Source organism: Pseudozyma hubeiensis (genome assembly GCF_000403515.1).
Source record: "Pseudozyma hubeiensis SY62 DNA, scaffold: PHS30, whole genome shotgun sequence".
Lineage (NCBI taxonomy): Eukaryota > Fungi > Basidiomycota > Ustilaginomycetes > Ustilaginales > Ustilaginaceae > Pseudozyma > Pseudozyma hubeiensis.
The window spans coordinates 1-27,011 of NW_012133812.1; the positions used below are offsets into that span (position 1 = coordinate 1).

Genomic DNA, 27,011 nt, shown 5'->3' on the forward strand with positions numbered 1-27,011 from the left:
TAACCCTAACCCTAACCCTAACCCTAACCCTAACCCTAACCCTAACCCTAAACCCTAACCCTAACCCTAACCCTAACCCTAACCCTAACCCTAACCCTAATTTCAGCTTTTTCTTAAGCAGACTGTCCCTCAGATGAATACAGACGCATATCAATTTTAAATTTACTTTTGTATTTCACACTGCATCCGAGCAACCACCTCAACGTGTGCCTTTAATGGAACCCTACTTGTTGCAGACGATGGTCATATTGAAGTTCGGAAGGAAACTAGCGACTGCTCTGCACTGGCAGATCAGCTTCCCGTCTTTGATATCTTCTCATTCCGCCACGCAATGCTTGAAAGGTACCAAGAGCAGTGGAAGGCCAAAGTGAATTCCTCATCCAAGTCTCAGCTGAGCTTGACATTTGCGTGGTCGCGCCTTGACGGTCGCTGAACTACGTCGCGGTAGACAATGAATGCTGTGCTGACGGCCGCTAAGAAAACTGCAAGGCCCTGAGAACCGAGCTCCGCCTTGTAGATAGCTTCGTCGTTCGAGGGATAGTTGAAACGTTGAAGGATTGACTTGGGCAAGAGAGGAATGAGCATGGCAACACTGAGGATGATACCTAGCCAAACTCTCTGGACAGGGATGGCGAACCCGGCGTAGGTGTGGAAGCGCGCCCATGTCCGATGCGCAGCGTAGTTGCCCTGACGCGCGTAAACGATGGTTTTGTAGCCCGTAAACATGACAAGGATGCCGATGATATCAGTCATGCTGGCGAAGCTTGGCCACAGGAACACTGTTGTGCCATTGAATCGTACTTTGTGGAGATGACTCCAGTCTTCATGGCGGTACGAAAGCCCCTTTTTGCGAAGGAGTGCCCAGCCAGAGAGGCTCAAGAGCGTCGAGATGCCGAGGGTGATCCGTCCAAGGACACGGTGGGCACGAGGATACGCCTTGCGGAATTTGTTTGTGTTCTGCACTGCCATCAGGATGGACCATAGCATACTAGCAATATGCGAATAGAATCCAAGATAATGATGTCAACTTATATGCTCGGCCCTCGTGCGCATGCAACGGGCAATTAAGAACTCACCCGGGGAAGGCGTGACCAACGTAGTACAACCCAAAGGCTTCCTTGCGTTGAATGAAATCAAATTGTCCGCTACTGTTCCGCAGACTGGTCAAGGGAGGTAGCACCTTGTACTTTCTGAACAAATCGATCGGTTCGAGGTCGGGCTCGTCGCCGCTTGTTTTGCGTGCCGTGGCATGGTCATGCTCGGCCAAGCTACCATATTTGAAGTAAAGTTCCGCCGGGACCGAGCCATGGTATTGGAACCAGACAAATGCGAAAAGGATGAGGGAGAGGACGCCTATCGTGAGCAAGGAGTAGCCCTGAGGCCCCTTATAATTCATTGCTGACCGCTTAAGCTCGTCGAGTCTGTGCGAATGCTGGATGATAAGAAGCAGGGAGGCGTGTCGCAGCCGTTCACATGCGATCGAATCGATGCGCGGTGGGATAGATATAGAACCTTGTCCACCCTGCCTGGGATTTTAAAGCTTAGGGATGCCAGCCTGACCAAGGCAAGCGACTCCATCTCCGAGCTCCAATGTGGTTGCACAGATCGCTGCATCTGGCCAGTCTCATTCCTCATTTCAAACTGGCGGTGCCCGATAGGTATCCGCCCCCTCATTGCGTGCCGAGACTGGCAAAGATTCAGCATTAGGCTCGGTAGCACTTCTTGCAAGCACCCGAACTGTACACTGTCGTGACAGTTGATCGATTTGGTTGAAGCATGACTGAGATATGCGTTGACTCGGGTCAAGCAATGTATCCACCACATAAGGCCGACATACGCCTCGCTGAGCGTGCAAAGCCTTGGAAATGAACTTTTGCAAAGGCTACTGATAATCTGTTAGTCCGTTGGAAAGAACACCATGCTGAGCATCGTTCCTCCCTGAAAGCAAGCGCCGATGATGCAAACGTGATGCATGTTCTCCACCGATGTTGCACCGCGTTAATCAGCCTTGATTTTCTTGCTACTCTGGTTCCCGCCAATCCATGGGTTCCGCTTTCAAGTGTTCGACATGCCCGTCTGAGCCCTGCTTGAGAGCCTCAGTTTCCGCAGCTATAACCGCCCTTGAAGTTGCTGTTGCAACAAGCCAGGTTCGATAACAATACTTGTCGAATACCTACTTGCACAGAAATTTGATCAGCCTGGTTGCAGGCGAGAGGAGCGCAATTGGCCCTGACGCAGGAAGATGCCCGTGCAATACGTAAATACTTGGAGACTCTTCCTTCTTTCCGCCCACGCCAAACCATCCAAGATCCTGAACATGTCTTCTCACGTCCCAACATCTTCTCAATCCCACGGAAACAAACAGCTATGGCTTCGAGGCGTAGCCGTGGCAGTGCTTCTGGTAGGCGTTGGCGAGGGGCGAGCTGGAATCGCGCGGACTGCCTTCGACCAGTGTGCGAACATGGCACCTGGCTTGGTGTCCAACCGCTTCGGGTCACAAACTGGGATTTCATTGCTCGACGCATACCTCTGCTCGCTGATGTACATCTTCGAGCAGATCTTCTCTGTGCCGGCTGGTAGAGCTGTAAGTGAAAGATAGCCCTGCGCCACGCCTGCGCTGGCTGCACCTGGGTAGCTCTGAACTGATTCTCGTCCCTTGTTGGTACCTCGTTAGACCGCCCTTCTGTTCATCTCCGTCTTGGCGCCAACGCTGCTCAACGTCCTCTACAGTGCACGTACTCGCTTTGACACGTTCAAGGCGTTTGCCTTTGCAGCTACTACGCAGCTGATCACCGTGGCGATGACTACGGCTCTTTTCTACCCGCCTATCCCTCCTGTACGTGTCCAAGGACGACCTGAACGCAGCTCGAAGCACAGCTCGTACAACAAATCTTGCAAGCAAGTCGACGTCCTGGTCAACAGGAACTATGTTCGATTGGTAACCGTCCTTGTCGCAACAGCTTTAAGTGCCTGCTTTGGTATCTTCATAGGCAACACCGCCAACGACAAAGCCTACTACTTTACACACCACCTATTCCAGGTAGGTCGACACTTGTCCTGAACTTCAGCCATAGCCACAATCTCCGATCCCTTCTATTTGGCTGGACATGGACGTACGGTCGCTGATTCCTTTTGACCTTTGGTATGCCTTTACGAGTCAGCTTTATCCACTCTTCCTCCTCCCTGCTCTGTTGATCGCTCCAGAGGGGCGCAGTGAGGAGTGTGCATCGGAGCATAATGCAGGCGTCCATCTGATCATCTCCAACTTTCGTGCTGTCAGATGGCTGTTAACAGCAGCCTGGTGGGTGGGTCTATTTGGCTTTTTCATAAGGCCGGTGTACCTATCTGACGGTGCAGGTGGTGACAGGTCGGCTTACTTCTCCCCCGTCTTGGCAGCTATCCGAAACGGTGACTGGTCCTTCAGTCTCCCGTCGGCTAGTACGATTCAGCTGGGACCTCGATTTTTGCTTGGTAACCTGGCCGCCACTGTCATCGGACTCTGGGCGGCGCAAATTGAGCTCGGGCACGCCCCAAATGTTCTCGAGGCCGTCTTGGCAGGTCCTGGAGCTGCCATGGCAACGTCGTTCGCTCGCACTTGGCGAGAAGCTCTGTAAGAAGCCATGTTTCCCAGTCTAAAGCTGATTGGCGGGCGCACTTGTCTCAATCTTCGAGGTGACATGTGTCCGTGCATTAAGTAATGTCGACGATCGATCGGACGATCTCAACTTAGCGGTGATTTCTTGCGACAATAGTGTTAGCGCAACCATTGGCAAACAGCAATACCGTACGGAGTGCAGCTTGTTGAGGGCAAATGCCGAGGCAACACTGTGACGTGACGGGCAACCTTTTCTGTTGTGCACTATTCGTCTCGAGACGCATACCGTAGGGCCAGGAAGTACGAGAGCCAACGTGTGAGAATGGTGAATCCTGAGGCAAACTCAGATTCGAACATGTCCCCTGGTAGCAAGATGGACGAAAAAGAGGATTTTAGCATAGCGAGCGCGAGTGGGAATTGAAAGCAGACATGTCCTCCTCGATTATTCCCCCGTAGCAGATTTCAGGTGCTATGAATAAGGCACTCGGCTTTATTGTGAAGGTCATTCGACATCGACACGCAGCCGGTATCTTGAGCAATTGTCACCAGGTCTGTGTGGCAAGGCTTCGAGTTACCACCGCGCAATTGTGGGACTTAGAAATATGACACAGCCCAACGCCATGGGAGGGGAGAGCCAGTGCGCCGACATCTCGGCTGTCTCCTGCGATCGGATCGTTCTTCCACTAGCAGGCTCTGTATGGTCGGGCGGTCAAAGATTTCCGCTGAAGCCTTTCCACGGAAGACGAAAGAGAGCTCACGACCAAAACGCAGTCCACGAGTGTCATTTGTTTCGTCGAGCCAAGCAGGTTCCACCTGAGTGGATCCTGAGCGGTCGAGCCTCTATAAAACGGAAGCGCATCACCTTCTCCGGAGATGCCGCACATCACGGCGACCATCTTTGAAGCTTGGGCACCAACTCTTTCGCCGCTGTAGCATCTGCAACCATCGACCAAGATGGACGACTCTCCTCCTAGCAGAACAAACTTGACTTGGTCCTACGATCGCCGTGGCCTTTTAACTGACACCCTTCAGCAACAGGAGCTCCCCTTACCCGATCTGAAGCCTGGTCATGCTCTGGTCCGTGTCCATGCCGCCGCTCTAAATCCCGTCGATTGGAAGTTGGCGTCAGCGATTCCCAGCCCGCTTCTCTTCTTGAACACCAACAGGCGCTCTGTTGCTGGGTTTGACTTTGCTGGCCAGATCGTCGCCATCAAGCCCGACCATGATCAAGATAAGAACGATCGTTCCGAGGGACCTGGCATCGGCGCGCGCGTGTATGGCATGGTCGAACCTAGAAACAAGATTTCACGTGGGCACGGGTCCATATCAAGATATTTGACAATACGAGCGAGCCTCGTGGCAGTCATGCCGGCCAAACTATCTTACATCGATGCAGCCGGCATCTCTTTGACCGCTATCACCGCATTGGCCATGACTCGATCAATCGAATCGTCAGAACGCGTTCTGCTGCTCGGCGCTGGTACAGCCGTCGGTCTGTTGGTATCACAACTGTGCCATGACCGCGGCGCAACAACGATCGGTACTGTGTCAGGACACAAGGCCGACATCGTGCGACGACGTGGCGTGGACGCCACCATTGACTGTAGGTCGAAGAACTCAATCATGGCCATGGAAAGCGAACCAGGCGGGAACGAATACATTTCGCTAGTGCGCTTGTTATCACAATTTACTGAGATAATCGACCGACTGGTCATTCCGTGGTTCTTGTGTGATGCAGATAACAACGTTGACGTCGTCGAATATCTCAAACATCATTACCAAGGTTCACCTTTCGACTGGATCCTCGATTGCGTTGGCTCTGATCTCAACACCTTCTACGAATCGCCATCGTATCTTGCACCGCATGGTACGTACTTCAACATTGGAGCTTCGGACATGCGGCCAGATGCCGGTCTTTTCACAATCGGATTCAGCAAGTTCAAGCAAATCGTCTGGACGCTTTTATGGCCTGTCTGGTTGGGAGGAACGCCGAGGAAGTACAATTCTTCATTTGGCGATCCACTCTCAATCAGGGAGGTGGAGACCCAGGTCAGGCAGGGTGTGTACTGGCCATGATCGTTCGATCTTCCTCCCCACATCATTTCACTAGTCCTGAGCTGACTTTTTTTTCTTGACCGCGGAGTAGGTGTACTCACACCCATCGTGGACTCGGTGTACAGCTTCGAGCAAGTGCCACAAGCGTATGAGAAGCTTATGGCTGGCAAAACTACCGGTAAGATCGTGATCAATCTCGACCAGCTCGACTAGCTCGCATCAATATGTAGTACAGCTCGCACAGCAGACATATGCCACAATTTTCTGTTTGGCTATGTAACGTTGACATCGAACATGTCTTGCCTCACTGTGAGCTGTAGAGGAGCTTAGAGTCAGGGTTCGGGTTGAGCAGTAGCGTCGCTGCTGACATCATTCATGCTCGCTGAAATGTGGCTGCCGCTCAATGTGTTGTCACCAATGAATGTCGTTTCAGATGCAAGCTCGTTCAGGCAGCCCAAAGAAGGTCGGATCGACCGTTCTCCGTCCTTCTCTACTTGTGACGCTGAGGGGATTGTGCCTGCTGCTCGAAACGAACGCACGCTTGGTGAGCCAGAGGTGAAACTCCTCATCACTCTCTGCTTTGTGGTGGACCACGTCTCATGTTCAGTGCGTGTCTAGGGCTGGTGACGTCGGGCAGGCCTGTACGGTGGCTCCCCCTTCTAACGTCATCGAGAGCGAGAATCTGGCAGCAACACATGGCGGTAACTCATGGCGAGACAAGGGAGCGCAGACCTGATAGCCCTAGTTTCTCGCTTTGATCCAACTCAACAGCATCTCAACAACGCGCGTATGGCTTCGAGGAACAAGTTGCACGCCCAAGCGGTGACCAAGGCCAGGTTGGAGCTTGTTCATGCCACACACGGTACGTGGACGAGACAGACAAAAAAGTGGCTGGACATGCTCGTGAGAAGTGAAGGCTTCTGCATCGGCGCCTTTGTGTATTTGTCGGCATTATGTTGAATACTATCGCGAGTGACATCGTCATTGAGGCCACCGACGGCGTGGTCGCTATTTCGAAGGGGCGACCTCAATTGGCACCCCGTCTGTTTTCCCGCAAAAGCAAGGTGGAAATTGCGCAGAATGGAGAGTTATAACCAACACAAAGTAAACAGGACCGTAAAGATAAAAGTAAAAGTAAAAAGAAAAGGAACGAGACGAGACGAGACGAGACGAAGGTGATGACTCCCTGCTGTTGCCCTGCAGTCGATGGCTTCCAATTTCGTCATAAAGATAAAATAAAATTCAAACACGAGCAACCACCTGCACATTCCCATCTGGGTTTCCCAAATCTGTGTCGGAACAGCACAAAAGATGAGGACAACGCTCCGAAGAGTTCGAGTGACCACGAACGATACCATGGAACTCCGTATTTGGAGATGGTGGGCCGTGTGATTCGTCGACGCGCGATTAGCCTCCAATTCAAGCGTCGAGTCCGAGAGGAGGAGCGGTATTTGCGTTCGTACAAGAAGTGTGGCAACTCGGCTTCGTTGTCTGTAGCGGTGTGTAGGTCGCTTCGTTACCACCCATGTCCCAAGGTAACGTGTCAGTTTTAGCCGCAAGCAAATTACACTTGGCCACGCAAGACACTGCCACGCGATCTCAACACCCAGAGACTTGGCATCGAGCTTCCAGTCTCGCTCGAGGCCCGCACAAAAAGGCTTGGCGCGACTGCTGTGACTTGCTCCACAGCTGCTTCCGGTTTGCCATGCATATGACTTTGGGAAGTGGCCTTGCGATGTAGCTTTGATTCCATCTACATGGGCAAAAAACATCAAGACACGAAGGGTCGGGGTCGTTCGCGTATGTTGAAAGTGTGACTGTTGCTTGGCTTTAGCGGGGAGCGACTCGAATATGCACTGCCTCCCGCTACGCCTCGAGCCAGAAACGTATATAACACAGCCCTTTTGTCAACTATAGGCACAGTTTTAGCACCATACCATACTTTCAGTTTCAGCACCATACCATACTTTCGTCGTCGCAAAGCAACAAAAAGCCTCCTCAAAGTTTAACCGTCTCCTCTTCGCCGTAGCGCTGGCCTTCGTCGAACGCCCCGGATGAGATCGATTCGGACGACTTTCCACCGCTTTGCGCCTCCTCGTGTCAGCCTCTTGTTGGAACAACCCAGAGATGCGACGATACAACAGACGGAGATGCCGCTTATCTGACTTGCGTCTGCAGCTCGGCTGACGCTTAAAGCTCTTTCCTAGCTGCGGCAGTTGCATTCGTTCAAACGGCGGTGACGCGGACAACGAGGCCATCGAGCTAGCGATTCGATGCAGTTTCGCCATCCAGAGCTCTTCTAGCAGTGCTATAGGAGGCTCTACATCGACTGGCTTCGTGACGATGGCCTCGTCTTCCCCAATGTCGGCGATGACCAGTAGCTCTGCAACCACAGCTCAGAGCACCAGTAGGTCCTTTTTTTGACACAGCGTTCCTCTGTGAAGTTCTCTGCTAATCGCAACCTTTATCCGTTATATTGACCGTTCATTCAGCAACGGCGGCTACTTCGGCTACGTCCACCTCTGGAGGTAGCGCCAACGCAGCCTCGCATCTTGACGTGTGGGCTGCAGCAGCACTGCTGCTGTTGTTCCCCATACTCGCACTTCTCTGAGCACACACGACCATGGCGTTGAGTACGGTACGGTCGATAGTTCAAAAAGGCCTGAAACTGTGTCAGTGGTGTACGGCACAATTGGACCCTTCTACACCAGGGCAATTCAACTAGTGATCTTCGTTGCCCTACCGTGAGGAGCAGCATGTGTTTTGATGAGCGAAGCGCGTACCATGCGGGTCGTCAGCCATCGGTGGACGCTCCTGCTCAAAAGCCAGGCAATAAATTAGGGCTCTACCTGTTTGACCATGACGAGCCCTGTACGTGTCGTGTACAGCGAGCTCGAAGCAGCGTTGGGGGGCAGTCTGTCGAACCCATCTCGGCTGGCGTGAATGGCTTCGAAAAGCGTTGTCTTCTCATCAAACACCTCGAAGCCCATGCGTTTATACATTTGCACCACAACCGCATTGTCGGGCTTGATCAGGATACGGAGTTGTCCAGAGCCGATGTATGTGAAACATTCCTTGCAGAGAAGTCGGGCAAGACCACGACCACGCATGCGATCATCGACGTAAAGTGCAGTCATGTGCCAATAGGCGCCATGCGGATCGTCTTGAAGAGAAGGCGATCTCGAAGAATCGGAGCCGGGCAAAACCTGGAAGGACGCGTCGTACTCCGATCGATTGAGAGGACCGATCAAGGTGACCTGGCCAACCCAGCCGTCTGTCTGCTGATCGACGCAGACGAAGATGGTCTTCTGCGGCTCCTGCAGACGTTGCAGCCGTGCCTGCGTATCTAATTGCTTCTCGATCTCGATGGTAGTTGAAAAGGCGTGCGGAGAACGCTCGAGCCCAGATATGCGGAGATCAGTGTACTTTTGAGCGTAGTCAGCGCGCTTCGAGGCGATCAAGTTTCCGTCAGAGATCCTGAGGACACGAAACATGATTAGACCTCTGTGAATCGATCGCGAACGATGATGGTGGTGAAGGAAAGCAGACTTCCAACAATATGAGCTGCCCACACGTATCGCGCACTTTGACATGTCGGACTTGTCGGAGATTTCGACCTGGGTCGGCAATATGTTGGCTTTGCGGGCATTATCTCGCAGTCTGCTCAGACTTGAAAGCGGTCAGAAAGCTCATTACCAAGCTCAGATTCTCAGACCTGAGTCTCAATGCTTGACTTGGTCAAGACGAACCGCTGTGGCATTTCCATTCGAACACGGGCTAGGTCTACAGGTCGAAGAAGTGTGGATGAGCAGAAAAGGCATGCTGTGAGACATTCGAATGGTGAACAGCCCTTAAAAGCCTGTGCGGCTACTTCCAGTACCTCCCAGAGCCGGTCGTTGCGGTAGACCCAGCCCTAAACCGGCCTGCGAACGTGCCTCTGTCGTTCCTGGCGGGGTGGTGGCAGGTGTGTTCCGTGGCGAAGCCGACAAGTCATGCGAAGCCGCCCCACGTGCTGCTGCCTTGTTGAGGGCAGCTATAGACGGCGTTTGACGCAAGGAGGGACCACTGGGACCACTTGACGCGGTACTGGGTTGGATCGGAGCAGCCGAGCCCACTACGCCGCCGCTTAAGAAAGATAACACCTTCTCCGAGCGGCTGAAGAAGGAGCTCGCGACACCTCCAGCGACGCCGACTGCGCCCGGGGTGAGGCTGTCAGACCGTTCCGACGAGACCGACGGCGATGCATTGCCATCCGTGCTGCGTCTGTCCTGATTGCCATGCGACATGGGAGCCACTGTAGGCGCACTGGGCGTGGAATGCAACGACAATGTCGCAGGAGTGATAACACGCGAGATTGGCGAGGGACGCAGCCTGTTTGGAGCAGGCGACACGAGACCTCCGCTGGCACCGTCCTTCAGGTCAAGAAACGTGCTTCTGATCGAGCTATCGCTGAGTCCACGAGGTCGCAGAGTGCGCTCGAGAAGGTTGCCGCTGCCTTTCAAATCATCATCCGAATCCTCCTCGCCGCTGTCGTCGAACACTTGCTGACGGATAGCCCTACCTCGATGGATGCTGATCTCGTCATCATCAACAATACGGGACAAGGGGCGCTGCCAGGATCCCGTTGTCTTCGAGACATCTCCTGTTTGTCTAAGGCCTGACAGACTACCACGAGCCGACTCAAGACCAGTGTACGATGGCGCCGCCAGGCTGCCAGCGAACATGCCAGACAAGTTCCGAGATTGCATGCGGGTGAGCGAAACTTGGGATCGGCCGCGTTGCGGGCGCGGTCCTGCGCGGAGACTGCTATTCACCGGCGTTTGAGGTGAAACAGACAGTCGTTGCTGCATCGACTCGGCTGCAGAGGCATGCGTGCCCCTGACCTCCACCGCGAGCGTTGACGAGACGACGGCAGGCGAAGCACGAGGGGCGAGGTGGCTCGCGTAGTTGCCGGAAATGCTCCTGCCGGTGGTCGGCCTTGGGCCCTTGGCGCCAGATGCGCTCGATGCGTCTGGCACTGTGAGAGCTGCAGCGGGCGAGCTGGCGCCCGACGATGATGTGGAAGGGGCACCACTATGACCACCTAACAACATCTTGCCGAGCCAGTTGACCGCGGATGGGATTGGGATCAATGATCGGTCCTCGGCTGCATTTGCACCGAGGTGATCGTGAAGAAGCTTGGCCGCCTGACCTGGACTCAGATGGATGTCGTTGATGCAGAGTCGCAGCTTGGCAAGTTCGCAAAGAATGTCGCGGAACACCTTGAGGAGAGCAAAGAATTCCTTCCTCGCGACCAGACTTTCGCCGGCAAAGTCCTTGGAATGGGCGGAGTTGTCGTCCCTGGCGTTGTTGCGAGATTCGGTCTCGATGAGCTTGCGGAAATGATCACGCATACCGTCGACGTCGCGAAGGATCGAGTGGACCGTGGTTCTGGCCAGGTGACCTGCATCGCCTGCAAGATTCTGTCTTTGCAAACGACGTGTCAGTGTGTCGACATCGGCCGTCGAAAGCCGGTTGAAAAGGCGGTTGATGTACTCCAGAAGCTGACTTAGCTGCGCGGTGCGGCTTTCGCGACGTGTAGGATCAGAATGCAAAAAGTCGGCAGTGACCTTCTCGGTATCGCGGCTTGTCGCACTGGAACGAGAGCTCGGAGCAAAAGAGTTTGAATCTGTGGGTTGGCTTGTGGCGCTACTATCCGCAGTGTAGGCCAGAGACTCGCTGCGGGTGACAATGGTTGCAGGGCCATCTGCATTGGGTGACATGGGCGGGAACGTGAAGGACCCTGTCGAATACGCCTGAGAGGTCATTGATGGGTGAGTCGCAACACGTTGTCCTCCTGCTGCATCGCCGTGAACATCGCACTGCAGCTCGCGCAAGTTTGTATCGTTGACGGTCGACTTTGATGTGGGAACGTGCGCAAGCGAGCTGGCGAGGCCTCCAGCTTCAGGATAGGAGGACGATTGGCTGTCAAATCTGCCCAAATCTGGGGCTGGTGACGCGACCAGGGTGATGGCATTGGAGACGGAGCTGCGCAGGGTATCTAGCTCTTCGTTGCAAGTGTCGACGAGGCTCCTGAGCTTGTCGTTGTCATTGCGCAGAGCTTCATTGTCGCGGACGAGGTCGCCGATTGCCTGTGCGTGGTCTGCGTTGTCGCTTTGATTGGACGCATTGGTGGCCGATGAGAACGAGCGCTGGTGATGGAGGCCACGAGTCAAGCGTTCCCGTGCCGATCGGATTGCATGGTCATCGAAGAAGGCCCCGGTGGTAACGGCGGCATCGACGGTGGTCGCTTTGCGCGCGTTATTCAGGGCTTCTTTGAGCTGAAGGGACTTGTATTCAAGCTTCCGCGACCTGGCATCTGCTGTCTGTGCGCGTTTGCGTTCGGCAGCGAGCTCCTGTTTGAGATCATCGAGCTCGCGCTCGAGCGATTTGACCCTCTCGTCCGCGCCGGCTAGTCGGGACTGCGAAGCCTTGAGTTTGGTGAGTTGGTTGCGGGCGTCATCGAGCTCGTGCAGAAGAGCACGGTTGCTGCTGTCGCCTGCTTCGAGGTTCAAATTGGTTTGAGCCAGCTCGCGCTCGAGAGCGGAAGTCTCCTTGTAGCTCTTGGTCAAGCGGGTCATGAGACCGTCGCGCTGCTGCATATACTCTTCGGCCTGCTTCTGTAGCTTTGCCTGCATGGCATCGTGGCGGCGAAGTAGAGCTTGGCCGATCTCGGCGCTAAGACGGAGGTCAGCTTCGAGGTCACGCCATTCTTGACGCGCACGTAGGGCACGAGGGCAATCCTCTTTGTTGCAGCAGCAGGTGCATCTATCCTTCTCGGGTGCCTCGCTGCGCCGATCGAGACTGTGCTGACTCGTGCTGGTTGGAATTGAGTCTGCATCATGCGCGAGCGAGCCGGCGAGGGAGTCTGGATAGAGCGTCTGACGATTCATACGGAACTCGCTGATAATGTTGGTGAAATCTTCGATGGTCTTGGATTGACGGACGCTGTTTTCGATCTGGTCCATGTTGGTGGGATCAGCGATAGAAAGCATCGACGCTGACATATCTTGGTTGGCCTCGTAGATGGAGCCTGCGTGCGATCGAGTGCGGACGCGTGAGCGGCTGGGTGACTTGTCGGAATGGTATTGCGACATGGTTGTGGCGGTGTCGCTGGTGCGATGAACAGCTGGGCTGGACCTGGATGGCTCCTCCTCCTCTAGAATCTCTGCAGAAGGCTGACGTGATGTTGAAGCATGAGATACAAAGCTGGCTGTGGAAGTGGAGGAGTAAGTACGCAAGTGATGAACTGCTTTCTTGGCACGACTGAGGCGAAGGTCATGAGAAGCAGCAAGCGATAACCCAAGTCCGTCCGCGCCTTGGGAGGAGCCCCGCTCTGAAGAGGAGGGCGACTCCGAAGCGCTGGACTTGGTTGAACTGCCAAACGAGGTGTCGTGAGCGCTATCAGAATGCGACGAGGACGAGAAGAGATCGGATGCGGATGTGTCGTTGTCATGCAGCCCAGGCGAAGAAGGCAGCGTGGGCGAGCAAAGGGAGAGTCGCTTGAGATGACGTGGTGCCGGAATGGTGAAAAGCGAGATGGTCGCTCGCGACGCGCTGAAGTGCGTCTCAAGCTCAGACAGGTGTATAGGATGGTCGAACGATGTTGATTGCTGTTCACAAAAGTAGGTGTGCTGGAAGGGCAGGCTTGACGACAAGATGCGAATCAAGGAGGCTCCTTCGCCGTGCAATTGCAAGATTGATGATGTCGCCCGTCCTTTCGATGTTGCGGAGGCGTCTCTGGATGAGCGGAAGTCGGTTGAAGGCCGCGATGGTGTGTGTGAAGATGATGGACAGAGCGGTCGCACAGTAGCCAGTGAAGCGTGATGCCGCGGCAACACAACACAGACAAGGACGCGGTGTTGGTCTCGGCAGATTTGATTTGCATGTGTATGTGTTTATGCTCTGTGTTTGGATTTCGCGGGAGAACACTGCTTGTTTGCTGCAGCACGTCTGCAGCCTCGGTACTCGGAGTAAAAGTACATTTCACAGGTTTTTTTTTTCCCAGAAATTGGGTTCGCAGGCAGGCTACAGTATAGCGAGCCAGCGACACGGGCGAGCGTCGAAGCTTGACAACATCAGACTGCTGTGCTACGCTCGGTGGGTTACATGCAGCTTGCTCTCTTTGACAGCTCTCCCGGCTCCTCTTTGCGCGGTGCACTCTGTGTGCTGAAAGCGTGGACACTGGCGTGAACAAGACAGTCGCGGCCTTCATTGTGAAGTCGTTGCATAAAGATCATCCTGAGGCTAACAAAAAAGGTCGTTCAAGTGACTCCTCAATCAACTACACTTCCACAGTCTAAAGGCTGCTGAATGGTTCGCCTTGCTTCTATGCCACCTATCTTGCCTCCTCAGCGTCGCCTTAGCCGCAACTTTCGTCTCTGCACTTGCCCTCCTCGCAAATTTGTCTGCCTTGATCTCCTGCGCTTGCTCTTGCTCGTCCGTCATCGAGATCCTCGCCCACCCTTTGACGTCCTGCTGCTTCACGAGTAAAAGCCTTTCTAAAAGGCAAGAGGGAAAGCGGAATTTGCGGGAATTTGATGTAGGTGGTGAAGCCAGGACGTTGCGACATTTGAGCCATCGCAGCGCAATTTGCATCCATGTGCATTGGCTTGTGGAAGTTGCCATATGCAGGCTTGTCTGCGGCATGCTTGCGCTGTTGATCAGCATTGGTAGCCACATCCACGTCAGGATTGCAATATGCAGTCCTTCCTGAAAGAATTACAGCACATGTTGGCAAACTTATTCAGCACTCTGCACTACTTGTAACTTTTGCAGCCTTTTGCTCCTTTGAATGGCTGCTGCAGGATGGCGAGGGCAACCATGGTGAAGACCGGGTCGGGGCTTCTAGGGTGGTCTTGCCTGGTTGCCATGGTGTTCATAAGGAAGTGGAGATCACCAAAGCAACCGGCCGTCTTGGACGAGGTCGCTGACATTCAGCAGGAACTCGGTATCGCCGTTGATCTCCACCGGCCCGTCCGCCTTTGTCAGGCTGGTGCGATCCACCACAAGGAAGCGCGAGACCCCGTCTGACCCATCTGAAGAGGTACAGGCGGCCACCTCTCTGCGCACTCCGCCAAGGCCAACAGGTCCATCGCTGCACCTAATGCAGGCGTACGTTTTACAAAAAAATCGACCTGGGCAGCCGCCCCTTCGGGGACGAGCTGCCGAACAATAGTCCAAGTCCAAGTCTTTTTTTCAGTTGAGCGGCATCAACGCCCTTATCTACTACAGTGGTACTCTCTTCTCCCAATCGATCGGCCTTGACAGCAAAAAGTCGGCTCTCATGGCAGGATGGAGGACAACAGTGTCCAGAGGAGGCGGCGAGATTGGTTCCAGCAACGCTGCAGGACGAGCTGCATTGCTTGACGCACCCGCATCGGATGACCAGACGGGGCGGGGTCGAACTTGGGCTCAGCAATGCGCAGAGCTGGCCGCTCGGCGACCGAGGAAGGTCGATGCACAACGGAAAAGGGTGGAAATGCGTACACGATCACACATCGCACGGGCGCTCTTGATAACAGACGATTTTTGAATTGCTTTGTGCGTTGACCCTAAGAGGATGTGTTACTCTGCTTCTTGCCTTCAAAGTACTGCGGGGGAGGAAGACAGACAAGAGTCGTCGAGTCAGCGTGAGTGATGATCCGTATCGCACGTTGTGAAGCTGCTTACCTTTCCAATCTTTGCAGTAACGTAACGGAGCGTTCTGGTAAAGCCTGCCGTGTATACACCCTTGATGGACTGCGACCAGGCCGGGCCTTTGACTGTTTGGCTGATCTTTTGGAGGAGCACTTGGCCAAAGTCGTCTCTCTGCACGGCTGCCTTCCAAAAGGCATTCAAGACCTCTTCGCGCTCGATGCTCGACGGCCTGCGAGGCACCGTGTCGAGCGTCTTGGAGAGAGACAACTTCAAGAACGCTGGATCGAGATCCGGTTGGCTCGTGTAGTGATCTTGCACCTTCTGTCGCAAACATCTTGGTAGACGAGCAGCGTAGGAAGCTCTGGTTGAGGCCGAGACATCCTGCAGAATCCTGAAACGGTTGTCTCTGACCTCCTCGATGGACAGCGTGCCCAGGTTGCGCATGAGCCCGGCGTACAGACGTCTGAACTCTTCGCGTTGATTGAGGACAATGTTGCGCACTTTGTTGGCATTCTCGCCTCCGGGCACCGACATCCTGAAGTCACCCGTGTAGCTAAGTGAGGCGATGCGTGTATAGAGCTCCACCTCGCTGAACTCGCGTGGGAGTAGAAGAAGTGCGGTACGCAACGCCGAAGCGAGGTTGACTTGCTGCGCTAGCCGCACCCTGGCATCCGAGGTGACGAGCGCGACGGGCTTGTGCATGCGCCCACTTACGTAGAGCGTCTCCCAGTCGAGCAGATCGGTGCAGAGGTCGTCGACGCTGATGACGCCGTACTTGACCAACTCGTCGTCGAGCCTGATGTAAGGGTTGTACCAGATCTTGGCTCCCCTGGGCTGCACGAGTGAGATGCCGATTCCTCCGAGGAGGCGACTGAGCATGGCGTAATGTCTCGGATGTTGGGCCATGTTGAGCGAATGCCAGTGATGTGGATGTGTGACGGCCATGATAAAGTCGATCATCTTCTTGCCGTCCTTGGTCTGGGGGCGCTTCGAGTGCTCTGGACCGGCTTCGCTCTGCGAGAACACGCCCGAGCCGTAGGCAAATGCGAAGCGCACTGGAGCATCAAAATTTGCGAGTATTCCGTGCAGTCGTTTGCTCGTCTCATCGGAGACTGGCACGAGCTGATTTGATCCGAACGATGGCGGGAAAGAGGATGGAGGAAACTTGGTCTGCGAAATGGGGCTTGTCGGAACAAGTCGCTGGGCGGCGTTGGACGATGCCGTCCGTGACGAAGTCGCGATGTTACCTGATGATGATGACACAAGCGTCCGCCGCGCCCTCTGTACAGAGTCGGAAGAGCTGTGTGTGAAGCTTCGCGAGCCATACGAGTGGCTGCTGATAGTAAGGATCCGGGTGGAAGAGCAGCGCGCAGCGGCCGCTATGCCCAGGGCTGGCTGTGCGACGGACAGCATGCTTGGATGCTACAACAAGCTGTTGAGAGAATGATGCATTCGTCTACGTCGAGAGCAAGAGTGACTATGCATAGAAGGAGGGACGAAGAGTGAGAGAAGCAAAGGTCGGCGTGCCCGCTGACTGTCAGGAATATTTGTCATTGCAGCATGAGGCTCGCTTGCAGCGGGAAGAAGAACAACGCGAAAGAGTTGTTCCTGCGAATACTCCACATGAATTTCTTCTCAATCACTTCCTTCGCCCGCGGAGGCTGCGACGCGAGCGAGCCGGTGAGCAAATGCAGCTCCTGCAAGTTCTGCAGTAGTGGGTCTAACCTCGTCAATCACACGCAGCAATGTGGTACATCACCCACTCTCATATCTATGGAGCCAGAAACTGCGGGTGAGAGGCAAACCAGGCCTCTGATTGATGCATTAATCTGACAGAGGAGGCGGGACCGAATCCGGGTCGATGGCGTCTTCATCTTCCTCTTCTTCGACGTCGGTAAATTGCACGATGGGTTGAGAAATGGAGGCTGCAACAACGAGAGGCGTCAAGTGAGATATCGCCGAGGTCAGTGACATGTATATAGACCGATTGAATTGCAGCGTGTCGGCTGTGCACTTACAGGCTCCATCGGCACGGAAACCGACGCAGACGGCATCCGAGTCCTTGAGACCAGCTTTGCGTACCGAGAGATCCGACTGCTGCGCCGTGTCTTGGTCGAGAGGCATGAAGACGGTCATACTATCGTCGCTTCCGGCAGCGCTAGCGATGAACAGACCAATGTCGTGCTCGCCATCCATCTGACCCCATGATGGGTACGACTTTCCGTCCGGCTGTGAGAATTGTGGGAGCGTCGACAGCTCCGGCTGGTTGGTGGACTTGATGGCTGATAGGAAGTCAGCTTTGAGTGTGGATATCGGTGTGGTAGGTTGGCATGCGATGAAGAGGGTAGTCTTGTGGTACTTGAGGCGCAGCACCAGCGCATCCTTGTTGTCCGTCAATGATGGTGGCTGTGCAGTCGGAAAGCGTCAGCTGAATGATTGGCCCGGCACAGTACGGCGGTAATGACGTCGATCATGTTTACTTACCATGCCTGCTATATGCTCGATGCGCGGTGCGACACCGTGCCGTATGCGATGCTTGTGACGTGCAACAGAGAGAGAAAGGAAGGGTAGCGAGTAGCGAACGTCGTTCGGAAAGGTCAGCAGTCCCTTAGCAGGCGACGACGCAGCAAAGCTCTAATACCCAAACATGGATAGGTGATGCGATCTGACAATTTCCGTACTTTTCTCCAAATTGCGGGCGGCTATCGCGCTTAGCTGCCTGGTCAAGAGTCTGTGCAGGCGTCGTTTCGAAGAAGTCGGGCTAGAGACGCTGCGACCCGTAGAACCCGACGCGCAACTTCGAGCATTATATGAGATTGCGAGAGTGCGATGGTCATGCAGGTGTTGTGTTCGCTTTCAAGCACATATCTTTGACATTCGGTCTGAGGCACAACCACAGTGTGCCTGTACGACCTGATGAACTACTATCGCCAGTGACTGAGTGGGCATCTCAGATGTTCTGCAAGCCTTTCGAGTCAATGCCGCTCGTGAGCTGTGTACTATATAATCTGCTCTCTATTTCGAATCGTGAACTGAGGTCTCTCATCCGCACCACACCCTCCCCTCTCTAGTAGGAACCAACGATCGAGTATTCTGACAAGGTAAGCATCGCTCACCCCGACTCAGAAGCCTCTGTCGGATGATCCGCATATGCCGGCAGTGGTCTTGACGAACCTGCCATGCGGCAATATTCGGCGCCCTGACACCGTGCACTCCTCCTCCACCTCGCGAAAGTTGACCCGGTCGGGATTTCGCACTGAGCCACAGAGCCGGTGATGCAGCCGAACAGATGATTCAGCCAGCTTGTGCGCTTGCGGCACCCCCGCACACTTCCTCGACCAGACTCACCTGCTGACCCTCTGACCATCGACATTCTTCCTTTTGCTTGCTCGTGTCCATCGCTCCGACTCCATCCGACGACCATCCAGCATCTGCGTAGCATGCTCCGTTCAGCAGGCCGATCAATCCCACGTTCTGGTCTCTGCCGCTCCACCCTTTCAACGTCCGCTCATCTAGCCAAACCATCTCTCCTCGCGTTTGCTCCCATCGCTTCCCGTGCACTCCACAACACTGCACCTGCCAAGATGCCGCAGATGCCTCAAGGAATCGCCAAGGGCGGCAAGGAAGACCTCAAGCTCAGCAATCAGTCGCTCTGGCAGACCAAGGCCTTCATCAACGGATCATGGGTTGGTTCGGACAGCAACGCTACCCTCAAGGTCTTCAACAAGGCCACCGGCGCTGAAATCGGCCAGGTACCGGACATGGGCGCCAAGGAGACCACTGCCGCCATCGATGCTGCCCACGAAGCGTTCAAGTCTTGGTCCAAGACTACAGCAAAGCACCGTCACGATTTGCTCATGAAGCTCTACTACGCCCACCAGGACAACGCCGACGACCTTGCCAAGATCATCGTCGCCGAAAACGGCAAGGCGCTGCCCGAGGCAAAAGGTGAGATCGGCTACTCGAACGGCTTCCTCGAGTGGTTCGCTGAGGAGGCCACTCGTACCTACGGACACACTGTTCCGTCGCCACTCCCCGGTATCCGCAACGTCGTCCAGATGCAGCCTGTTGGTGTCGCCGGTCTCATCACTCCTTGGAACTTCCCCGCGGCCATGATCACCCGTAAAGCTGCTCCCGCTCTTGCTGCAGGGTGCACCGTCGTCATCAAGGCACCCGCCGAGACGCCTTTTTCCGCGCTGGCTTTCGCTCACCTTGCTGAAAAGGTGGGCTTCCCCAAGGGCACCATCAATGTCGTCACCTGTGCCAAGGGCGACAACGAGATTGCCGTAGGCAAGGAGCTCTGCGAAAACCCCACTGTTCGCAAGATTTCTTTCACCGGCTCCACCCGCGTCGGAAAGATCCTCATGAGCCAGTCCGCCTCCACGCTCAAGAAGCTCTCGATGGAACTCGGCGGCAACGCTCCCTTCATCGTCTTTGAGGATGCTGACCTCGACAAGGCGGTTGAAGGAGCCATCGCTTGTAAGTTCCGAGGCTCCGGTCAGACGTGCATCTGCGCCAATCGAATCTACGTTCACGCCAACGTCAAGGACGAATTCCTCAAGAAGCTCGCCGCCAAGGTCGACGCCTTCAAGGTTGGTTACGGCATGGACGAGGGCACCACCCACGGTCCGCTCGTCAGCGAGGCCGGACTGCACAAGGTCGAAGAGCACGTAAACGAGTCGGTCAAGAAGGGCGCCAAGATCATCGTCGGTGGAAAGCGTGGCGAAGGCCTCTTCTTTGAGCCCACCGTCATCACCGACTTGCCCGAGGATGTACCCACCGACCGCGAAGAGACTTTCGGCCCTCTCGCGGCTGTGTACACCTTCACCAGCGAAGAGGAGGTGGTACGAAAGGCCAACAACGTAGATGTGGGTCTGGCCGGCTACTTCTTCTCCAAGGACACGGCTCGCTGCTGGCGTGTCGCCGAGGAGCTCCAAGTCGGCATGGTAGGTATCAACACGGGCCTCATCTCACAAAACGCCGTGCCGTTCGGTGGTGTGCACGAATCTGGTTTCGGACGCGAAGGAGGTCGCACCGGCATCGACGAATACATGGTACAGAAGCTCATGGTGTTTGGCGGTGTCAACTGATGTAGCCCATAATGCTCGTAGAAGCAGGATGCAATCTCGATTCAAGGTGTCTGACATTGGATGTGCGCGCAATCAATTGGCATGCATGAGTTGACGGCTGCCTCGGCTGCCGAAAGCGCGGGATGAGTGAATGTTGCCGATCGGCACGACACTCTTCGGCTATGCCGTCCAGCCGTCTAGAAGTGCAGCGATAGGTCGGTATTCCACCAGATGGCACTCTAACGCATTCGTCTGTTTCGAGTGCGAGCTGGCATCACGTCGGTACATGTCGAGGACCGTCGATCCTGAAGCATCCGTCTCGGGCTGCATGTTCGGCAAGAGCACGGCAAGCTTGTACCAGCCACCTGATGTCGTCAGTGCAATGAGACGAAGCTGTTCTGCCACGGTCGAGGTCGCATCGACAATGTGGCCCGACCGATCGGACTCAGCGCGACTGCGCGGTTTGCTTGAACGTGCTGGAAGATCGCCCGTCGCGAACCTCTTGGGCGGATTCGTAGATCGGTCGGTTGATGTGCTCGCTTCAATAACCCAACACAAAAAGATGCTCTCCTCGACACTTGGCTCCCCTTTGCGAATATCACCGATGCGGCTGCGCATTTGTGCCCAAGCGCCTTCTGTCGACTTGTCGGTACCCGTACGTTTTGATAATGAAGCAGCTTGACCGCCGCCACCGTCCGTCATAGATGGCGCGTCGTTGTAGTGACGAGAGGATGCGCCGAAGCTTTTGAGCGGAATTCGGAATTGAGCGCTACTCCATTCGGATTTCAAATACTGCGGCAGAACCGAAGACGGGATCTGACCAGCAAGATTTCCTATGCCTGATGGCAGGTACTGCGCCGCAGCACGTCCGAAAGTGGCGGTTCGAGAAGACGAGGTCGATGAGCGCTTTTCAGAATCGACTGTATTGCTATGAGCGGTCAGCGCCCTGTCGTCGAGCAAGTAGACGTGGACAGTGCCTTTATCACTCGCAGCGGCAACGAGCGAGGCGTCTGGGCTGAAAGCAATGCTCAAAATGGTTGCAGGATCTGTTCCGCGACGAAGTTGGCGCGTCAATTTCGCACCGAATCCCGTTCTTCCAGGAGTGCTCGACGGGGATGCTGATGCAGAGGTTCGGTCGTGGCGAGCAGAGGATTCGGCATCTGCTCCGAGGCTATTGGCCCATATGCGAATCAACGTGCCTTTGGACGATGCAGTCGCGAGAAAACGTGCGTCAGGACTGAGCGTGATGGCTGCTAATGATGATTCGTGGGCAACGATGATGGAAGCGGCACCATGCGACGAAGCCGTATTCGACAACAAAGGGAGGTTGACAGGATTGACAAGGCTCTGCGGCCGGATGTGTAGAAGCTGGACGTGACCTTTCTGCCGGCCTGGAACGGCGACCACCACGCTTGCGTGTTTGGGAGAGGTCGCCGAGGGACTTCCATAGTGGGGTGCAATTGACCCGAGTCCTCTGGGATTCTTGTAGGTCTGTACTGCCGTCCTCTTCTGTATCGTCCAGTTTGACCTTGCAGCAGTGCCGTCCAAGCCAGGAGTCTTGGCTGGGGGTGAGAGCTCGAAAACGACGGCCTTAGAATCCAAAATGACCAGCAAAACGACGGAGAATGGTAAAGAGCTTGGTTTGCTCGAGCTCGCGCTTCCGATTGCAGCGCGACCTTTACCTTTCCACGCTTGCGTCTTGTGGATGTCGGTTCCGAAGTGCACCGATGTCGCATAGATCCCGCGGACGACTTGACTGAACTCTAGCTCGGCAATTTCGCGCCCATGCATGATCGTGGGCTTTGCTTTAGCAGTGGCGTCGGTGGCAGTGGTAGCCATGCTCGAGACGGAGTCGACAAGTCCAACACCGGTTTGACGACTCGACTCGTTGAAGAACACGCCTGCGGGGGTGATTGCGGGCCCAGTGGCTCTGAGAGGCAGGGGGTTCGATGACGAGATGGAGCCGGAGTTGATGGGATGCGATGACACTGCTGAGGAGGAGCGGCGCGAAGCTGGCTGTGCCGAGCCCGCTGAATGCAGATCTTCCTCGGAGAAAGGGTCGGCCAAGTTCGCAGAGCTCGACAAGATGGAGTTGGATTGAAAAGAAGAGGACAATCTTGCTATCGAGTCCTCAGCCATCGTGGACGACGATGCGGAATCCTTGGATGCATTCGGATCGGAGGAAGCTTGAAAGCAGCCAGTCCCTGGAGAGCTCTCGCCAAAACTTCGATCCAGGCTGTTAGGAGATGTATGACCACGTTTGGTGATGTCAGGATCGGCGATGGGCATGGAGGTATGGTGGAAATCGGCGTCATCGATCAGCGATGAGGTCGACACATGCCCAACAGAAGAAGCGGGAAGGCCATGGGTTCGAACTGCGCCTTCAACATTCTCGGAGTCGTCAGAAGCGGGCTTAGCGTACGCATCGAATTCGGAACCTGCAGAAAAGATGGTGGAAGCGCGACGGGACGATACGGAGCCAACATCATCCTGGTCATCGTCTGAATCAGCATCGCGGGATGTGCTTGCCGATGGTTTGGCTGTGTATTCGGCCGCCTCGTCCCAAAGGATGACCTTGTTCGGCGAAAAGCGGGGAACCCGACCGCCACCCACGAGCAAGAGGAGGGAAGTGTGCTGGACAGGAACCGCATGAGACAGGCCACCCTGCGACGCGGACCAAGATCGATTGACAACAAGCTTGAGAGGATCTGTCTGTGAGACCATGAAGCCATTCTGGCTGGCGCAACTGAAGATGGCAGGCTGAGTGAGCTCGTTGATGCTGGCGCTTGCAGCTGCGCCTGTCGGTGCCGGGCCCGACGTGGACGAGCTGCGAAGATTGGTCGGATCGGGCGAGCAGAAGCTTGCATGTCGGAACAGTGGAACAGAAGCGTGCGATTCAATGGTGTGCCTAGGGAGATGCATCTTGAAACGGCCCGCACGAGCTACGGCGTTAGTCAAAGTCCAGGTGAGGCCTGCATGTCAGGCTTGCTCCTCCTCGTCCTGCGCGAGCACCCGCCAGCAGCAAGCTGGAGTTTTGTTCGTTGCTGTGCTCCGAGAACCGATCCCTGAGGGCGCTGAAGTATCTTCCGACGAAGATGCTGTCTGTCGCGAGAGTTGTTGGTGTGTGTCGGGGAACGGCAATCGACTCCAGCTCGTCGGTAATGGCAATCAAGGGTCCTATCACCAAATAATCAAGGCGGAGAGCGTGTGCGTCGCACCAACTCGACTTGCTCAGCAATTTTGTGAGCATGTTACGTTGGCACTATCCTGCAATTCAAACGCCTCGAAAATTGACGTTCGGCTCCGTTTGAGATTCGAGGTTCTGCAGGTGCTTCTCATCATGCTGCATACCGTCTTGCTACCACCTGCACATCCTTTCATCCACGGACATCGAGCATCGCATCCATGGGGAAGCACTACTGTGACTACTGCGATGTCTTTCTGACTCACGACTCGGTGTCGGTTCGCAAGGCGCACAACAGCGGCCGAAACCACCTGCAAAACGTGCGCGAGTACTACCAGACGCTCGAACCGGAACACATCCAGCAGGTGCTCGACACCCTAGCGCAAGAATATGATCGTCGCGGCATCGAGAAACCTAGAGACTTGCTGCAACCCGCCGGCTCGTCGTTCATGACTTTCGGCCCAGGCCCACTCAGCGGTGCTCCAGATCGATGTAAGTGATCCTTCAACCGAAAGCTCGTGCTCGTGATGGGATGCGCTCAGGATTTACAGTAACTGAACATCTCACTTGCACCACTTTTTTCTCCAACAGCTTTTCGCCCGCCGCAAGGTCAAGCGCCAAGAATGCCGATAGGTGGAGGGCCGGATCGCCGCGGCGACTCCAGAGGATCTTCGGGCGGCTATGGACGATACAATAATAACGAGATGTCATCCAGAGATCAGGGCGCACACCAAAACTACAATCGCCCACCTCCTCAGGGAGGCCCCTACTCCCGACCTCCTCCCAACATGATGGGCGGCGGACCACCGGGAGGCAGCAACGGCTCGTACGCGCCAAGGGGTCCGCCTCCCGGCTATGGAGCACCGCCGCCGGGGCCGTACCCATCCGGGCCACCACCCAATATGCGCGTGCCTCCACCATCGCTTGGCTCGAATGGCTCCTACGCACCACCATCAAGGTCAGGCTACGGGCCTCGTTGACACGTAGTCCATGCATTTGGCTTGTACCAGTACCGCTGTAACGATCCTCAATTTGTACACTAGCACGACCACGAACACTCTTGCATTTCGAACTCGAACCACACAGCCGAAGAGCATGGGGATTTATGCAGCGATGACGTTGGGAAAACAGAGCCGAACAGCAGATGGCGTTAAGGATGGGGCCTGTTTGTGAACGGTGCCAAGCTAGGTTGCAGGTCGTAAGGCACGCAACCGTTCGGCGAGCGCATCGTCTTCCTTCTCCTTTACCTTGCCATCTGGTACCTTGGGTGCCAAGTCGGCAACTTTGTTTTCGAGCGGACCACCTTCGCCGAGTTTGTGGTTGATCTCGATGCCGTTCTGGTCGGCTACTTGCTGCATAAGCAAGTCGACCTGGTCTTGCGGCATGGATTGCGCCGTGGTGGCACCTATGGTGCCTTCCATGTACGACGTCTGCACGTCCATATCTTCGAATTGGGTTTCGAACTTGTCCATGACCATGGATATGCGCTCGAGGTTCATGCTCTCCATGGCCTTGTCCATGCCTTTGACCACGGATGCCATGCTACCGGACACCTGGCGCATGGTGACGGCGGTCTCGACTCGACTGGCTACGGCATCGATGCGACTGCCCAGCCGCAGCAGGTTGAGCGATTCGTTCTTTTTGCGGATGGCGTTGGCGGCATAGATGCGCGCGCCTTCCGTGTTGCCTTGTGCGAGCGCCTTTTTCAGCTTTGCCTTTTCGGCGGTCTCGTCCTTGGTGGCTTTGCGCGCCTGTCGCTGGAGAGATTTGGCTGTAAATTTGAGCTGGAAGAGTGACTTTTCGAGGCCGGACATGATGAAGCAGCGCTGTGGCGATCAGCGGTGTATCGGTTGGCTAGGCACCAGCCAGACAGGCTGCAGAGTTCCGACAAGCGTACGGGCGAGGATGTTGTCGTCGGATTGGCCGAAATGAGAACGAGACCCTTCAAGATTGTTGTTAAGGACGGACGCTGCACCGAAAAGCGGATGGAATGGGTCGGATCGACGGTGGTCTGGAGATGAGTTGCGGATACGAGCAATGGTGGTGAGCATGATGGGATGGCAGAGCGGACTGCGATCTAGCGACTTGGCGCACGGCCACGCCGACAGTCAACCCTGATTGCTCCACAAAAATCTAGGATAAATATCACACGCTCGACACGCCCAACACTCGAGACCGATTCCCGAAGGCTGCTAGCTCACCTTTGGTTGCATCACACTCGGGCTCACAAGCATTTGTGTAATCGAGACACACTCTATGTCGGAAGAAACGCTGTCGACATGATTAATGGGATCTTGAACGTGGAGAAACTAGGTATGCAGTGATAGTACAAGATGATTGTGAATTGGGATGGATTCGGGGCGTTCGATGCTCATGCTGCCAGTTCGCGCGAGCCTTGGGCATACCCGCACTGGCTGCACTTTCGACCAGCTTCGTCATTGACCCAGCTTTCGATGATTGGCTTGAGCTGCGTGCCGAGATCTGTGCACTGAAACTTGACCTCCTTTACCAGCGTGGGTTTGTCGCCGTGCGCCTGCTTGTTTGGACAGTACCATCGCATGGCGTCTGGGCTGCCTTCGGGTCTTGTGCGCTCCACAACGATGCCGACGGTGTTTGCAAATCGGACGGGCGAGTGGGGCGTATTCGCTAACAAGCAAGAAATGGATCGACGATTAGAGTTAGTTCGACGGATCGATTGCACCTCGTCCCCGACGCCATCGGTTGCCGTACTTACCCGGAAGCATAAACATTTCGCCTTCTTTGATCGGGATGTCCTGGAACTTGCCGTCTTCATCGATCACCTTGAGTAGCATGTCGCCCTTGTACTGGTAGAAGAATTCCTCGGTAGGTTGATAGTGGTAATCTGATCTAGCGTTAGGACCGCCGACCGCCATGACGGTGTAGTCCCGGGTGCGGAAAAGGCAAAAGTTGCCGACGGGTGGCTGCAGCAAGTGCTCGTTCTCCGAGAGCCACTTGGGAAAGTTGAGCGGCAGAGGGAACGGCATGATCGTGATTGCGATTCTGATGTGACGGGTGACGGTGAGTAGACAAAAAGCAACATACGACAATAGCCCGAAAAGTATCTTGGAGCGTCAGCCGCCACAACGATTGCAGAAATAGCAAACCGCAGGAACGAGCCACGAGGATTAATCTCCGGCTTCTGTGAGCTCAGTAGTATCGTAGATGCCGTAAGGAAGCCCAAATGCATTGCCAGGGACGGTGTGCTGCGCTGCGCCTCGCCGTGACTAACTTTGTCTGCATCGGCACACCATTTTCTTGCCGTGATGTTGAACGAAAGTGAGATCTCACATCCAGGGTTTCTTTCTCTGGACGGAAGCTACCCGAAAACCCAAATAGCTCGGCTTTGGTCGCTTCGGTCCATCAAATCAACCAGCTTCTCCACACTTTCAACAACCATCACCGCTCCACT

The 27,011-nt window shown here is 55.1% G+C and overlaps 9 protein-coding genes across 9 annotated transcripts; 3 read left to right on the forward strand and 6 right to left on the reverse strand.

Annotated features, from left to right (window-relative positions):
• Nucleotides 1-387: 387 nt before the first annotated feature.
• PHSY_002879 (mitochondrial ribosomal protein subunit) lies at nucleotides 388-2,547 on the reverse strand (the record flags this gene model as incomplete). Its single annotated transcript, XM_012333501.1, has 3 exons — nucleotides 388-988; nucleotides 1,077-1,353; nucleotides 2,469-2,547. 3 exons carry the CDS (start codon nucleotides 2,545-2,547, stop codon nucleotides 388-390), a joined length of 957 nt encoding a protein of 318 aa, XP_012188891.1.
• Nucleotides 2,548-2,800: 253 nt separating this feature from the next.
• Nucleotides 2,801-9,000, forward strand: PHSY_002880 (hypothetical protein; the record flags this gene model as incomplete). The annotated part of the gene is made up of 6 exons (XM_012333502.1): nucleotides 2,801-3,040; nucleotides 4,529-5,462; nucleotides 5,742-5,828; nucleotides 6,084-6,194; nucleotides 6,854-7,185; nucleotides 8,362-9,000. 6 exons carry the CDS (start codon nucleotides 2,801-2,803, stop codon nucleotides 8,998-9,000), a joined length of 2,343 nt encoding a protein of 780 aa, XP_012188892.1.
• A 359-nt stretch (nucleotides 9,001-9,359) lies between these two features.
• Nucleotides 9,360-16,741, reverse strand: PHSY_002881 (hypothetical protein; the record flags this gene model as incomplete). Its single annotated transcript, XM_012333503.1, has 4 exons — nucleotides 9,360-9,433; nucleotides 9,531-13,323; nucleotides 15,064-15,243; nucleotides 15,362-16,741. The coding sequence occupies 4 exons, from the start codon at nucleotides 16,739-16,741 to the stop codon at nucleotides 9,360-9,362; spliced, it is 5,427 nt and encodes a 1,808-aa protein (XP_012188893.1).
• A 411-nt stretch (nucleotides 16,742-17,152) lies between these two features.
• PHSY_002882 (hypothetical protein) lies at nucleotides 17,153-18,853 on the reverse strand (the record flags this gene model as incomplete). Its single annotated transcript, XM_012333504.1, has 3 exons — nucleotides 17,153-17,734; nucleotides 17,813-17,962; nucleotides 18,677-18,853. The coding sequence occupies 3 exons, from the start codon at nucleotides 18,851-18,853 to the stop codon at nucleotides 17,153-17,155; spliced, it is 909 nt and encodes a 302-aa protein (XP_012188894.1).
• Nucleotides 18,854-18,921: 68 nt separating this feature from the next.
• Nucleotides 18,922-20,418, forward strand: PHSY_002883 (hypothetical protein; the record flags this gene model as incomplete). The annotated part of the gene is made up of 1 exon (XM_012333505.1): nucleotides 18,922-20,418. One exon carries the CDS (start codon nucleotides 18,922-18,924, stop codon nucleotides 20,416-20,418), a length of 1,497 nt encoding a protein of 498 aa, XP_012188895.1.
• A 159-nt stretch (nucleotides 20,419-20,577) lies between these two features.
• On the reverse strand, nucleotides 20,578-23,319 carry PHSY_002884 (hypothetical protein; the record flags this gene model as incomplete). The annotated part of the gene is made up of 1 exon (XM_012333506.1): nucleotides 20,578-23,319. The coding sequence occupies one exon, from the start codon at nucleotides 23,317-23,319 to the stop codon at nucleotides 20,578-20,580; it is 2,742 nt and encodes a 913-aa protein (XP_012188896.1).
• A 483-nt stretch (nucleotides 23,320-23,802) lies between these two features.
• Nucleotides 23,803-24,561, forward strand: PHSY_002885 (hypothetical protein; the record flags this gene model as incomplete). Its single annotated transcript, XM_012333507.1, has 2 exons — nucleotides 23,803-24,073; nucleotides 24,173-24,561. 2 exons carry the CDS (start codon nucleotides 23,803-23,805, stop codon nucleotides 24,559-24,561), a joined length of 660 nt encoding a protein of 219 aa, XP_012188897.1.
• Nucleotides 24,562-24,765: 204 nt separating this feature from the next.
• PHSY_002886 (hypothetical protein) lies at nucleotides 24,766-25,395 on the reverse strand (the record flags this gene model as incomplete). The annotated part of the gene is made up of 1 exon (XM_012333508.1): nucleotides 24,766-25,395. The coding sequence occupies one exon, from the start codon at nucleotides 25,393-25,395 to the stop codon at nucleotides 24,766-24,768; it is 630 nt and encodes a 209-aa protein (XP_012188898.1).
• A 557-nt stretch (nucleotides 25,396-25,952) lies between these two features.
• Nucleotides 25,953-26,586, reverse strand: PHSY_002887 (3-hydroxyanthranilate 3,4-dioxygenase; the record flags this gene model as incomplete). The annotated part of the gene is made up of 2 exons (XM_012333509.1): nucleotides 25,953-26,227; nucleotides 26,316-26,586. The coding sequence occupies 2 exons, from the start codon at nucleotides 26,584-26,586 to the stop codon at nucleotides 25,953-25,955; spliced, it is 546 nt and encodes a 181-aa protein (XP_012188899.1).
• Between the last annotated feature and the right edge of the window lie 425 nt (nucleotides 26,587-27,011).